Source organism: Grampus griseus (assembly GCF_964374135.1).
Source record: "Grampus griseus genome assembly, chromosome: 7".
NCBI classification, from domain to species: domain Eukaryota; kingdom Metazoa; phylum Chordata; class Mammalia; order Artiodactyla; family Delphinidae; genus Grampus; species Grampus griseus.
The window spans coordinates 26,916,957-26,931,951 of record NC_139001.1 but is presented as its reverse complement, the minus strand read 5'-3'; the positions used below and the strand labels follow the sequence as shown (position 1 = coordinate 26,931,951).

At 40.9% G+C, this 14,995-nt stretch overlaps 1 protein-coding gene across 5 annotated transcripts in view; it reads left to right on the top strand.

Moving 5' to 3' along the window:
• UNC80 (unc-80 homolog, NALCN channel complex subunit) overlaps positions 1-14,995 on the top strand; it is a gene marked incomplete at both ends in the record, with an annotated part of 239,244 nt that overhangs the window by 51,284 nt on the left and 172,965 nt on the right. For 4 of the 5 annotated variants that reach the window (XM_082658568.1, XM_082658567.1, XM_082658569.1 and 1 more), the window contains 5 exons: positions 863-1,009; positions 5,335-5,482; positions 7,830-7,978; positions 10,369-10,535; positions 11,295-11,393. In XM_082658568.1, the coding sequence (XP_082514694.1) occupies positions 863-1,009; positions 5,335-5,482; positions 7,830-7,978; positions 10,369-10,535; positions 11,295-11,393 (710 nt within the window). The remainder of the gene's footprint in view (positions 1-862; positions 1,010-5,334; positions 5,483-7,829; positions 7,979-10,368; positions 10,536-11,294; positions 11,394-14,995) is intronic. The other variant, XM_082658570.1, reaches the window with a different exon arrangement.

Genomic DNA, 14,995 nt, shown 5'->3' with positions numbered 1-14,995 from the left:
TTAAGGAACGGGAGCTGGACTCTCAGGTCCGCAGTGGCTGTGCTGACAGCAGAAAGTAGCTAGAAGGACTGAGGAATGTTGGAGCTTCCTGAAGGTAATGGCACTCCCACGCTGGGATCTGCATCATTCCTTAGCAACAGTTTCCTTATGCTTCTTTGGAAATAATTCAAGAAAGTTCATTTTTCTGGAAGCTATGTTCTTCACCAAGAGCAAGGATTAAATGAGTCAAGAGAGAGGATGATAACACTTCTCACAGTGCACCTCGGGAGGGCTTCCGATTTAGCCTCAAAGAACCATGCTGAATATTTACAGTTTTTTTTACATATTCTCTCTTTGCTTGTGCATGAATGTTACAATATAACGAAGGTATAAAATTAGAAAAGTCCTTTGAAAATGTCAGAAATTGCCACATGATTTCACAGTTTCAGACTTTGATCAGTTCCAGAAATTTAGCAATAATCCTTGCTTGGTGATATTAACAGAAGCCTGCTGATGAGGGTACCTTCTGGAAAATCTACTTGCTTTCTTCACTGATAGTCCACACTGTCTCTCTCTAGACAGTTATTCTGATAGTCTAACGAGGATACGAAAGCATGTCTTCTAATAAAGAGGTCTGCATTCATATCCTGTAGCACTAGAGGGTGTTCAAAATGCATAAACATTTTCTTTCTCGTAAGTCCGTTCTAGAGTTTTGAAAAGTTAGCTTGCCTGTTGGGCCCTTGACAATTCTGTTTCCCAAATTGCAGGGGCTTGCTGCAAAGCATAGAAACTTGGTTTAATAATAAAATAGAGTCTTAGCACCAAAAGAATCCTAGTGACTAAATGAACCGAATCTTCTTTCTTTCTCGTTCATGGGTACTAGGATGAAAGTACGCCCGTCAGCAACCATAGGCTTGCTCTAACCATGCTCATCAAAATAGTGAAGTCTCTGGGATGTGCCTATGGTTGCGGAGAAGGACACCGAGGGCTCTCTGGGGATCGTCTGAGACACCAGGTATTCCGGGAGAATGTAAGAGAACTAAAGTAGATTCCATTTCCTCTTCTTCTTCCCTCCCTCCAAATTAGGCATGAGTCCTTTGACAATGAGGGTCAGTGTTCCCTGAAGAATACTGTATTTTGTAAGGGTAATTAATGCTGTCTTAAGGTGGGAGGATTCCCACAAGATATCTCAAGACATCTAAAACCCAGGCTTAGGAAAGTTTAATTGGGAAAACCACTTCTGCCTCCTGCCTGGGCAGGCCAACTCCCAACTGGTAAATGAGTGTATAATTGGAACATGTGAATTCGAGTTTGAAAGAACGTTGCAAAAATGAATACATTTAGCAAGCTTCTGATAGTCCGTGGCAAATAACTTTTTAATCACCTGCCTGGGCACTATGGAAGCATACGTTATATTAGAAAAAGGGACCAAAGTTTAGGACTTGGTCTGTTGTTCTTAGATATGGAAAATGGCCCTTATTGGGACAAAATAGGACTACAAAAGTGGCCAGTCATTTTCTGGCTGCTTTGTTTGAGAATGAACCTTGACTACTAAATATTTGAGATCATATCTCTTTGAACTGTGTGAAACTTGAAACTCTGCGCTCAGGCTTGCAAAGCATAATTCTGTAATGGAACATGGAAATGTAATTCCAGCTCATTTTCATTTGCCTCCACTGATGACTACTGTTCACTTAAGACTTGAGCAATAACCCACCTCCACAACAAGTCCAAACTGCAACAGTTGCCCTCATACATACTCTTGAACTGAAATAATAAGAAAATATTCCCTTAAAAATAAGGGGTTGATGCAAATTTGAGACCAGGAAACCTTTTGGCATATCTTAGCAGAGTTTTAGGATCATGCCAAAGTCTAATGCCAGCCCATTTTTCTTTGGTATTAGGTTTTGTCGTGAAACGTTCACACAGCCTTAGCATGCTGGGTTACTTTCCTAATCTATCATCTACCTATCTATGCATCTGTATATCATTCTCTTTCGTTTATATTCGCTTGTGTTGTATTATATTAATTATTTGCATGGGGGAGTTTTATTCGTAGTAATTAACTTCTAAATTCTGAAACTTGAAAACTTTGACCAAGATCTAGATTTTGAGGCCCCAAATTTTAAGAAATCAAAATAATAAGTAATAAGGCAGTAGAAAGCTGACATTGCCCCCATCTCTGCACATGTGTATGTGATTTTTGATCTTTGATTTTTATTCTATCACAGTATGAATAAACGCCTTCAAGGCTAAAACCATATCACTCCTCATGCAGAAAACTAATTCTATGAAATCAAGCATCAAAATATAAAAGGAAGTGTCGTGCTGTAGTTGGAGGTATAAACTCGTTTTGACATCAGAACCTGTCTTTCTAGAATAGGAGAAGGTAGGGCTAGTTGGATCAGAAACCACTTGAGAGGCTGTTGTTACTGCTTAATCACCATGTGTTCTTTCCTCAAGAGTACTGAATATTTCCTGTCAGGATGTCCAGTTTTCTACCTGCCTTCTCAACTTTGTCGATTTACGTGGCAATACCTCTATTCTCTAGTAGCCCAGTTCAGTACTCACTATAGGGATTATACTTACTTGTCCATGCTTAGTAAACACCTTGTCCAAGAGGGAAGTTTTTTTTTTTTTTTTTGCGGTACACGGGCCTCTCACTGTTGTGGCCTCTCCCGTTGCGGAGCACAGGCTCCGGACGTGTAGGCTCAGCGGCCATGGCTCACGGGCCCAGCCGCTCCGCGGCATGTGGGATCTTCCCGGACCGGGGCACGAACCCGTGTCCCCTGCATCGGCAGGCGGACTCTCAACCACTGCGCCACCAGGGAAGCCCCGAGAGAGAAATTTGAGCAATATTCCCTGGGAATGTCTAATTCAGGAAGCTAGATATTTCCAGATTTCTCTGGCATTAGATTGTCAGAAGTTACTTTTAATATATTAAAGATATTTCTTACCTCTACCAGATCAGGTCCTCTATATTTTATTTTTTTAATAAACAGATTAGTACTGCAATGATGTTCATCAAAGTGCCTAGCAATTCCAGCATGTTTCCTGGGATAGTTTAATCATTAGCTTGTCCCAAATTATTGAAAGGGAATTCACTCTTTATATCTCTTGGAGAAGTTTAAAATATTCATTCAGAATCAAAATGCTTATGGTTTGATATTCTGATTCTTGCTTAAACTTCTGATTGAACTCATTCAGACGTCCTAATAGCCTCTAAAGAGCAGATTTGAAACAATGCATTTTTTGGTGTATTTTACAGAGAAGCAAGAAGTACTTTACAGGCTTCATTTTATAGCAAGAATCATTTATTTTATAAGAAAAGAAGCTTGCTTTACAGCTAGCAACCAGTAACCTCTGGTTAACACCTAATTTCCCAATCTTCTATGACCGAGTAAAGGAAAAATGGAAGAAAAAAAAATCAATCCGCCTGACTTTGTGATACAGATGGAGAGACTATAACAAGGTCACACCAGGATGCCTATTGCTAATTACAGTTTTCAACCTTTTATAATCTTCCTTTTTCCTCTCGAGTTTTCCAAGAATCTTTCTCTGGGCCTTGATTTGTCAAAATGGTCATGTAACTTAAATTTTCTTCTGGGCCACCATTAAGGCCCATCAATAAGTCCCAGTTCTCAGGGACTGCTTTCTCAGGGATGTAACTTCCTTGCTTCTGTCTGATTGTCCAAATTTCTCTATCCTCCTTTAAGGTTGTCCTCACCCAGCCACCCCTCCCTTCTTTATTTTTTTTAAATTTATTTTATTTATTTTTGTCTGCATTGGGTCTTCGTTGCTGCCCGTGGGCTTTCTCTAGTTGCGTCAAGCAGGGGCTACTCTTCGTTGTGGTGCGCAGGCTTCTCATCGCAGTGGCTTCTCTTGTTGCAGTGCACAGACTCTAGGTGCACGGGCTTCAGTAGTTGTGGCGTGCAGGCTCAGTAGTTGTGGCGCACGGGCTTAGTTGCTCCACGGTATGTGGGATCTTCCCAGACCAGGGCTTGAACCAGTGTCCCCTGCATTGGCAAGCGGATTCTTAACCGCTGCGCCACCAGGGAAGTCCCCTCCCATTTGATCTTTAGCTTTTTCCCCTCAATCCAGAGTTCTCTCTTATCATTTTCTGATTTCATTCCATTGTTAAGGACTTTCTTTTTTATGATGATCTTGTTCTCCACAAGATATCAACTAATCTCTATTATTGGTCATCTTAAATCTTTTTTCAAAGTAGGTGTTATCTAGATACATTTTCCTCAACAATCACTATCTAAACTATTCATGTGACTATTATATCATAGGAGAAATAACCACTATAAGGAGGTAAGACCCTGGCTTCTAATTTTGGCTCTGCTGTGAAACTTGGTGTATCAACTTGGGCAAAGTCCTTGACTTCTTTGAGTCTCAGTTTCTTCTGCTGTAATATAGGGAAACTCTTCAAATCACAGAGAAGGTGTGAAAGTCCAATGTCGTTATGCACTTACAAGCAAGAAATGCATTTTAAACAGCAAAGCACTGCACAAATGTGATTTTTCTCTCAGTAGTAAGAGAGGGTTAGGGAGACGTCTAAGGGTCTCAGTATTAGCGCATCCTGTCTGTGGCCTTCTCCAACCAATGAATGTGATTTTATTTGTTCTGATGGTGGGGATTACTTCCTTTTTCTTTGCTAGATGGCAAAATTATTTGCTGGATCATAAGAAATATATTTTTGAGTAGCAGGGCCTAGTGAATGGTCAATTGCTTTTCGTATCCTGAAGACCAACTTCTATTTAAATACCAAACTTCCACATTCAGAAGCAGACGCAAAAATCAACAAACTAGACTTGCCTTTATTTTATGCCTCTTTCATGTTTCAAAGATCCTTCCCTCCTGACCATATAAGAGGACTCTGGACAAAGCACTTCCTACAGCCCCGTCACACCATCTGTTAAATCTACTTAAATTCAAGACAGCTGATCATGGGAGTGGCCTGCTCCTTCCCATGGCACAAACCCTTTGAGGTTTTCTAAACCTTGATGACCAATCCTATCACCTACCTAAATTTTACACTTTAAGTTTTTCCTTGAGATCTTAAAATCTTGATCTTGGCAAAAATACTGAGCTCTTTCTGGGACAGCACTAGCCCCTAGTTTGGGGTTTCTCCTGAGGAGCAGCCCTTCTCCAAGTCATATACCTAGTACTGCTCAACCTGTCTCTGCCCAATGCATTCTCAGACAGGAGGGGCTGGCGGGGTTGGTGGGCGGCAGCCGGCAGGGATGGATGGAAATGTTTGCCTTTTGAGGGCTTCTGTCGCAGACCACTGGTGTCCCTGTAGCTTAAGCTGGTACCTGTGACTTCTTCACTTTTCTTCCTTCCTTGCAGGCCCAGAACTGCCTCACTAAGTTATACAAGCTAGATAAGATGCAGTTCCGACAAACCATGAGGGACTATGTGAACAAAGACTCTCTCAATAACGTAGTAGACTTCTTGCATGCTCTGCTAGGATTCTGTATGGAGCCGGTCACTGACAGTAAGTAAAGCTGGACCGAGTTCTAGGAGAACTCGCTGGGAGGTAAAGCAGGTAGCATTTCAGAGACACCCTAAATTTCTAGGGGTAGAATGGAGAGGAAAAGATATCTGTGTGCGTGTGCATCGTGTGTGTAATAAAATATGAACACGAGAAGCTTGTACATCATCTTTGACACACTTTAGAGGCTTTCTGAGGACAACTTAGCTCAGCAGATGGGAATTTGGAAAAGCTGCGGCACCCTCACCTGTAGCCCCTCTATCCTTACGCTCTACTCATGGCACTCCTCTCTCTCCCGTGACTTTCTGTCGTATGACTGCTGAGGCAAGGATCAAGGAACAAAGAACTATATTCATTAGTTCAACAAATATGAAATGAGCCAGGCATAGTGCTTGGTGATTTTTTCACAAAATAAAATAGGAAAGGAAAAAAAAATACGGCAGTAAACATAGTAGTAACATAATTTTGATATACACATATACTGAATTTTAAAAAGAATGGGCAAAGCGGTCTATAGATACGCTCATAAACTATAGCTTCATGGCTTTAGGAAAACTCCCGTATGGAGACCTATATTACAGGGCACAACCAGTGAACACGAATGGCATCCATAATAAATGAACACCTCCAATACCACTTGAATGCAAATGCAGTAACGAAATGAAGGTGATGTATGAAGCCTGACTGAGTAAAATATACATTTTAATTAGAGCCTGGGAAGAAATAACTTCTTAGTATAGGCTGTTATTGTTTATATAGTATATGTGTGATAGTGGTTGATTAATTTATAATGGAGCTATATTTGATGGATTTATTTATTTTTCCTGCTTTCATAATCTTTTTTTCTTTTTAATTTTTATTGGAGTATAGTTGCTTTACAATGTTGTATTCATTTCCACTGTACAGCAAAGTGAATCAGCTATATGTATACAGATATCCCCTCTTTTTTGGATTTCTTTCCCAGTTAGGTCACCACAGAGCACTGAGTAGAGTTCCCTGTGCTATACAGTAGGTTCTCATTAGTTATCTATTTTATACATAGTAGTGTGTATACGTCAATCCCAACCCCCCAATTCATGCCACTCCCCCTTTTATTTGTGATGGATTTAGAAACAGTTTTTCTGTTTGTACCCCAGGCTTTATTGTTTGGTTTTCACAGTAAAGGAAAATATTGTTCCCTATAGAATCCCTGAAATAATCTATGTTATTGAAATTGTTTTAAGCCAAGCACATAACAAATTTATAAATCAATGAAGTGAGAGTCGTAGTTGAGGTACTGCAAGAGAACTTCTTGATTACAAACTTTTTTTTCCCTCTTTTTTAACCTATTTGAGATAGAAACTATAAGAATAGACTAAAACATTTCTTTCTGTAATGTAAAATCTAAAGAGAATCCGCGGCCCATTGACACAGACAGTGAGAGGTTGGTAATAAGGTCTGTTCCTTTAAAGTGATGAATTCCCTCTGGAATTCTTGAGACGTTAAAGCGGCTCACGATGAATCAGCCAGCCAGAGACACACATCCCTATCTGACCAGCCTTGGAGCTGCACACATCCTGCCCCTACAGTCCACAGGTGGCTCGCAAGCTATGAGGAATACCCTGGCAAGGCCACAGAATGTGTCCATGGAAATGTGAAAAAGTGGCCTAAAATGCCACATAGGGTGATGGCCTCAGTTCACTGGCGTTTCATGTGTGAATGAGTTATAAGGAGGCGGATCCGAGGGAGGTGGTAGATTTTTCCAATTCATGTGGCTGTGGAGTCTCTGGACTCCCTAGAAGCTGCTAGAAGTCTTGTGCAGCTCTTGGCCAGACTCAGTCTTTTGTGTTTCCAGTGCTGGCATGAATGCCCCTGCAGGGCCCTGTCCCCCCTCTTCTCCCCCTGCCGGCTCCCCTGGTCAGCCCAACCTCACTCCGCTTCTCACAGACTGAACAGTTTCCAGTGAGAAGCCAGCCTTCTTCACCACCAAAAAAGCCAAATCAAATTAAGTCTGTCTCCACTGAGGGACCATTCAGTAAACCATATATTTTTTTACATGATCACCTATTTAAAAACTACTTAGGTTTAAAAGACTTTCATAGGGTCAACAGTTGATCCTCTTTTTGTTGCTAAGAGTTATCATTTAAAACATTTCTCAAAGTGGTGGAATGTGTCATAGTAAAGACTCTGAAGGAGACTATGAGTTGTTTATCTTTAAGTCCTCATAGAGATGATCAAACCGGGAGTATCCTCAGTCCTCTGTTTCTGTATTTTGTGTAGCCCTTCGGTAAGTCCTGGAGTACTTCATTACTTCTTTAAACTATGTAGCTGAATGGAAACACTGCCTTTAATTGGTGCCTTTGCATTCCAGACAAGGCTGGGTTTGGAAATAACTTCAGCACGGTGGACAACAAATCCACAGCCCAAAATGTGGAAGGCATCATCGTCAGCGCCATGTTTAAATCCCTCATCACACGCTGCGCTTCAACTACGCATGAATTGCACAGCCCTGAGAATCTGGTGAGAAGCTCACCTCTTCTTCCCACAGGAGTTCTCAGTCTCGTGCCGTGGCCTTGAGAAAGAGAAGTGAAGTCTAAAACTTTTAAAGTTAAAATATCTATTTTCCCAGTGTCACCAGTAACTCTCAGTAGAAACTCAGCAACACATTTCTCCTCCGTTACTTGTTATCCTACCTGCCAAGTGGATTATCTCTTCCATCTCAGAGGTTCTGTGGTAGTTGCTGAGATCGTTGCTAGGTACTTAAGAGCCCTTCAGAGAGAAGGTGCTAGAGCCCAGCGTGTTGGCTCATGAAATATTAAAGAAAGTTATACCAAGCTTTTGTTTGAAACCATGCTTACTTTAAAAATTAATGCAAATATGCTGCTGAAATGGGTTTTGCCTTCTTTTATCGAACACTGTAATCTTTTAGCTACTCTTCAAAAAGACAAAGACTGTTAATTAAACCACTGAAGCCACAGGTACAGAGAGCCAGGCTATAAAAGGTTAGCGTTTAATTGCTACTAAGGAGATTGTGGTTTGGGATAGTAAAATGTGGATGAAGACTGAGACATCTGATACGACTAGATGAATTCAGGTCTCTCCGAGGAATAAAGAAACATTTCTCTGTCTTACCGATCTGTTAGATACAATGACTCTTATGCAGAAATCAGCCCATTTATACATATGGACACTATTTGCTAATCTACCTAAGTCAAAGAAATGGTCTTAAGCTACTCTAAACCACTGAAACTATGTATTCACTTAACTTGAGATAAACAGAACAAAACCCCAAATGAAAAGGAATTTAATTTTGCTGATTGTTGAAGCCATCCTAGCAAGGTTCTTGGAGTTTATGAATAACTTGGGTACCATCCATGCATTTGGTTTGGTCATGGAAAGAAGTAATTTGACAAATTGATTATAGTATATGCAAGCTCTTATAAGTCTTAACCTACAAACTCGTGTATAGAAGAGATACTACATTTCTTAATTTTCTTTAAATCAACTTAAGTTTGGCTTTGGACCCCCATTCCACCAGAATGGCTGGAAGTTGAACCTCAGTCATTCATGGGTCTCCCCACCTCACAGAGTAGTGCAAAGATCCCCAAGTCTTAGGTAGGACCCAGCGCCTGGTGAGGCTCCGTGGGTTTCAGTCATCAGTCATGCTTATTAGTTCACGTAGTACTCTCTGCTGCTTAGGGATGGGCTCTCTGGTGAGTTTGGAACCCTTGCTTTCTGGGGCCTTGCCTTCCATGGAGGAGCCACCAAATTGCAGAGTGAGAGCATAGGGCCTTGCTGCCCACAGGATCCAAAGGACATTCTATGTTTTCCTTAGTAGTTCTTCCTTCTGCTTTTCTAAACATCATAGGCATAATTGTCCCAGTGGTCTTAGGTTTTGAAACCCAAAAGGGTTATAAGATAAGTGTTTTGTAGGCTTCTGTGTTCTGCTTTGTCATGAACGTTTCCTAAGACAAAGAATATAAGTAACTACCTTCTTTTTTTTTTTTTTTTTTTTTTGTGGTACACGGGCCTCTCACTGTTGTGTCCTCTCCCGTTGCGGAGCACAGGCTCCAGACGCGCAGGCTCAGCGGCCATGGCTCACGGGCCCAGCCGCTCCGCGGCACGTGGGATCTTGTGGGATCTTCCCGGACTGGGGCATGAACCCGTGTCCCCTGCATCGGCAGGCGGACTCTCAACCACTGCGCCACCAGGGAAGCCCAGTAACTACCTTCTTAAAGAGAGAAGAGAGTGGGGGAAATGCTGAATGCAAAGCTTAATATCTTTAAAATAAAAGTCCTGCATTAGAAGTTGAATCACTAATATGTTGGTTTTAACAGCCCTGTATCATCTTAAGTCCATAGTCAAGCTCATGTTCAAATGGGCTACAACATACATATTATTTGTTAAATCTGTGAAGCAAAATGGATCATCCTTGAATATCAGGCTCTGTTGGAAGTATCTAGAGGACTTAGCATATTTTATCACAATGATGCAGAAAATTTGGAGAAGCTGAACAGAGACTGAAATCTCTAGTCTAGACAAAATTCTGATTGCCTTTTTTTTGCAGGCATCTCTTCAGAAGTCACAATTAAGAGAGAAAATTAAAAGCTTGGGAATCCAGTGGTTAAAAGTATAAATTGATGTCTTTCTAATGATACAACCAACTTTCTGAATATGAAGCATGGTAACCATCTTTTTTCATACTAAGGATGATGGGCAAGGTTCTTGGTAATGTTACCATAGGAACAATGGAGGGACAGGATACCGTTGGTTTCACTGTAGTAATATGTTTTCTTCTTATGATTCCAATGCTCATCTAGATCCAAGGAATTACCTTCTACCCCTCTTTCTGTGGATACTATTCAATCACAGCTATCTTTCCCCACACTTTCTTTCTGGCCTCCAAACAGGGGCTGTATTGTGACATCCGTCAGCTGGTCCAGTTTATCAAAGAGGCCCATGGGAATGTCTTCAGGAGAGTGGCCCTCAGTGCTTTGCTTGATAGTGCTGAGAAGTTGGCACCAGGGAAAAAGGTGGAGGAAAATGAACCAGAATCTAAGCCTGGAGGTGGTAAAAGGTTGGAAGCTTGAGCTCTCTGAATATGAGGGTTTGCCTATGTCTGTAGAATATAATCTTCTGTTGTACTGTCCGTGTGGTTCCTACGTGGTGTGTAACTCCAGTACAGGGATGGGGGAACTATAATTTTTTGTACGAGTGATATCACTGGTGGTGGCCCAGCAACAGATTAGAAAAGGAATGAGTTTACTGTCAAATAAATGCTGCATTTGTATGAATCAGAGCTCAGTTGATCCCAAACTTTCATACACTTGAACCACACTTCATAGCTCTTAATTACGTGGTAAAATGTTATCTGTGTTTTGGTCCCTTCTATAGCTAACTTACATTCTTATCCAGAAAGGAAAAGCAATTACTGATACCGTATCATCCTGTTCAGCAAGTAATATTTTTAACATGGCAAAAGAAAAATTGCTGAGCAATGCCCAATTATTTTTTCTTCTAATGAATATGAATTTATTGTATGCCTATTATATAAGAATTGCCACTTACAAAGATTAAAAGAAATACCTAATCTTAAAATCCTGCCAGTAGTTAATGGCTCTGTCTGCAATGATGGTGGTATCCTTAGGCAATAAGGTAGCTAGGTCATGACTCAAATGGTAGGATATGTTCCATACCGACATAGACTCATGATGGTATAGGGTTTGCAGGGCATTTAAGTTGTCTATAACAAAGTGTTTTGCTTTATGAAGTATATGAAGTATTGGGAGGTGGTGTCCTGCTATGTTGTGATCGGTGGAATGTACCATTTGCACAGGTCAGAGGCAGGAAGCATTGTGGATAAAGGCCAGGTGACCTCTGCACCTGAGGAATGTCGCAGCTTCATGTCCGGTCGCCCCTCACAGACTCCAGAGCAGTAAGTAGCGTTGGTTTTGTCTCCCATGGAGTGGATTGAGCACTTCCCACTGGAAGAAATTCTGTTTTCCAAGTTGCTGTTTGTTTGTTTTTCATTTCTGTTGAACTTCTCCTTCTGCCCTTTATTTTTCACTCCCAAAGCCACTAATCTCTACGGGCCCAAATCACAAATAACCAACCTCGTGCTTCCAGGAAGCCTCCCTCACTGCCTTTCCCATTGCCAGTCTCTACCCCACTTCTGCCTTTCATGCACAATCCTACAGATTAATCTTGAAAAATAGCATGTGTATCAGGTGGGCTGGGGATGGCATCCACTTTCTTGCTTAAAATCACTTACGACTGTCAGTGTAATCAATGAAGCTTTTCCAAAAATAAGTAAGATAATCTACTCTCCTGTCCAGCGTTAGCTGAAACATCGACTCTTCTCCTTTTCACCTTGGTTCTCTCCTGAGATCCTTTCCAATGCCCTCTGATGTCAGTTTATCTCTACTTTTCTTTTCTTTTTTTTTTTTTTTTTGCGGTACGCGGGCCTCTCACTGCTGTGGCCTCTCCCGCTGCGGAGCACAGGCTCCAGACGCGCAGGCTTAGCGGCCATGGCTCACGGGCCCAGCCGCTCCGCGGCATGTGGGATCTTCCCGGACCAGGGCACGAACCCGTGTCCCCTGCATCGGCAGGCGGACTCTCAACCACTGCGCCACCAGGGAAGCCCTCTACTTTTCATAATAACAAAATCAAAAGCATCATGAAAATAGTGCCCTCAGAAAATGTGAGGATTACTGTAGACACCAAATATACAGTCTAGTTCTGTGCAAGGCTCACCTGTATTCATTCTTCTTTTGAGGCCTATTTACCCACAAGTGGTGTGATCAATATTTAAAATACCATCATTTTAGGTATACCATTCTACTTCCCTAAACCCTGATTTAGTATTAAATGATTATCCTTCCAGAAATTCTGCAGGATAATCCAGATTTTATAATATGCCCTCTCTATAGTCAAGGAAATCACCGTCATGAAATAGGACCTTGGTAATCCACAATAGACAAACAAAACCTTTAAGGAACAAAAAGCCTGCAGTTTTTGTAGGCCTTCAAACTCTTAGAAACTGCCCCTAAAATGGGTGGAGAAAAGTAAGGAGAAGGTAAATCAACCCTGTGGGTGCAGGGACCTCATGAGTTTTTACTTACCATTACAGACCCGATGCCTAGACGGGACTTGGCCCATCGTAGGCACTTAATTTTAAGAATGAATGAATGACAGTCAATGAAACAATAGACTTGCCAAATTACCATGTAGCCTTTGTCTCCTTTAATTTCCATTCTGAAAACCGAGGTTTAGTTTTTCCTTTCAGGACATCTTTAAGGACATAGTAAACATCCAAACATAAGCTCTGAGGGAAAAAAAATTAATGTGAAAGGCAAAGGTCTGTCTGTAGCTGAATAGCCAACCACAAGACTAGTTAAAAGTCCTTACATACAGAATCTGTCCAAAAAAGGAGAGAGGACTTTTCCCAAAGTAACACTTATAACTATTAAGCTAATCTGAATAATAAGAATGATTTAATAGGTAAACTAGATTTAAACATACAACTGTCTACCTTGCTAGGTGATTTAGTTTTCTAGATTGCAAAAGATTCTTTCTCTGTAGTGTTCTGTAAACACCACCTGATTTCTCAGCATTTAGCACATGTCTGTTCTTTCCCTTGAATGAAGATACATGTATTAATATGCCTCTACATAAAAATTTCCACTTGGAGGGATGTCATAGAATGTCAAACATGGGACTTTTCCCTGGTCCAAGTGGGCCCAGGAGATGAGCACACCACATGTCCTCTGTTTAGCACTGGAGAAAGGTGGGTGGGTGATTATGGCTTCTCTGCCAGAAGACAGAGAACTTTCTCTTCCCCCTACCCCCCTCATACCCTTTGCTTCTCCTTTTTCCCTTTTAAATAAAAATCACGTTAACTGAGTAATATTAAAAGCAGTTTTATATGCCCACATCTCTGAAACTCATGATTGATACACACGCATTGGACGACGCTGATGCGGCATTTTATTGTAAAGCTGATCAATTATAGTCTCCCTGGATATTTCCCCACTCAGGCCACGTAGTCATGTACTCATCACTGTGTTGCACATTTCCCAAAGGTAAGAAATGCTTCAAGCACTGTGATTGATAAAAATAACAAGGAAGTCAAATTCTAAAACACTGATTTAAATTCACACCATATTTGATAAACAGAATGTCCTGAGTTAAAATAATAATTAAAGGTATTTAGTACTCTAATGAGATTTTGAGATAAAAAATCTGCATCCCCGTGTAAATATCCCAAGAAAATGACTGCTTTACACAGTACTGTCAGATTTTAGGTAGATCCCAGATTTAACCCCAAAGCTTATAAACAGACCATTACCCAAACCGCCCCCCCCAAAAAAATTTCATCACATGTTACTAGAGTATTCTCCATAATCTTTTCTTTCCAAATTAGTAAAGTATAATAATACGTGTTCTTCAAGTTGCCAAATGTGGAAAACACAGAAAAGCATAGAGAAAAAAAATGTTTAAATACCTTCAATTAGAAATAACCACAGTAAACTTTTGGTGTATTATGTTGGGTACATGTTTGAGCATGTGTACACACGAGCTTACACAAAGACACATACACGTGTACTATTTTTATTAACCTGGTGATATCCTGCTTAATCCATTTTATCAGTGCCTTTTAACTTTGCAATATATCATCAACATTCCCCATATCACTAGTCTTCTGAAAATAGGATTTTAATGACTACAGTGGATGCCATCATATGGAAGTCACAATTTATTCAGCTGTTTCCCTAGAGGTAAATTTAGATTATTTCCAATTTTTAACATTGACCCAGAAGCCTCAGTGAGCATTTGACCGTCTTAGTATCTACATCTTAGATACTAAGTAGATACTTAGTATCTACATCTTAGTATATTGTCCCATCATTTCCTTGGGATAACTTCCTGGAAATTGAAGTTCTTTGTCATGGGTGTAGACATAGCCTTTGGATAACATCTTACAAAATTACCCTCTAGAAAAGTTGACTCATTCTCTCATCATGGCAGTATGATAGTATCATTGCTTTCTTCCCCTCCCAGCCCACCCCACCTTAATCTTTGCCTATTTAATGAGTGAAAATAGGGATCTCATTTCAACTGGCCTTTTTTTAAAATTCCTAGTGAGATTAAACTCTGCATACCATTGGCCACTTGTCTTTTTCCTCTTGTGGAATGCCCTAGTGAAAAATCCCTTTGGAGATGTTCCCATTTGTCTTATTGAGTCAGGCTAATTTTTTGTTTTACTTTTTTTTTTTTCTTTTTTGCGGTGTGCGGGCCTCTCACTGTTGTGGCCTCTCCCGTTGCGGAGCACAGGCTCCAGACGCGCAGGCTCAGTGTCCATGGTTCACGGGCCCAGCTGCTCTGCGGTATGTGGGATCTTCCCGGACCGGGGCACGAACCCATGTCCCCTGCATCAGCAGGCGGACTCCCAACCACTGCGCCGCCAGGGAAGCCCTTTTTTACTTTTAAACCTTAAGTTTCTTTGACTTAAGAAAGCTAAATAATCAGGCACTATGA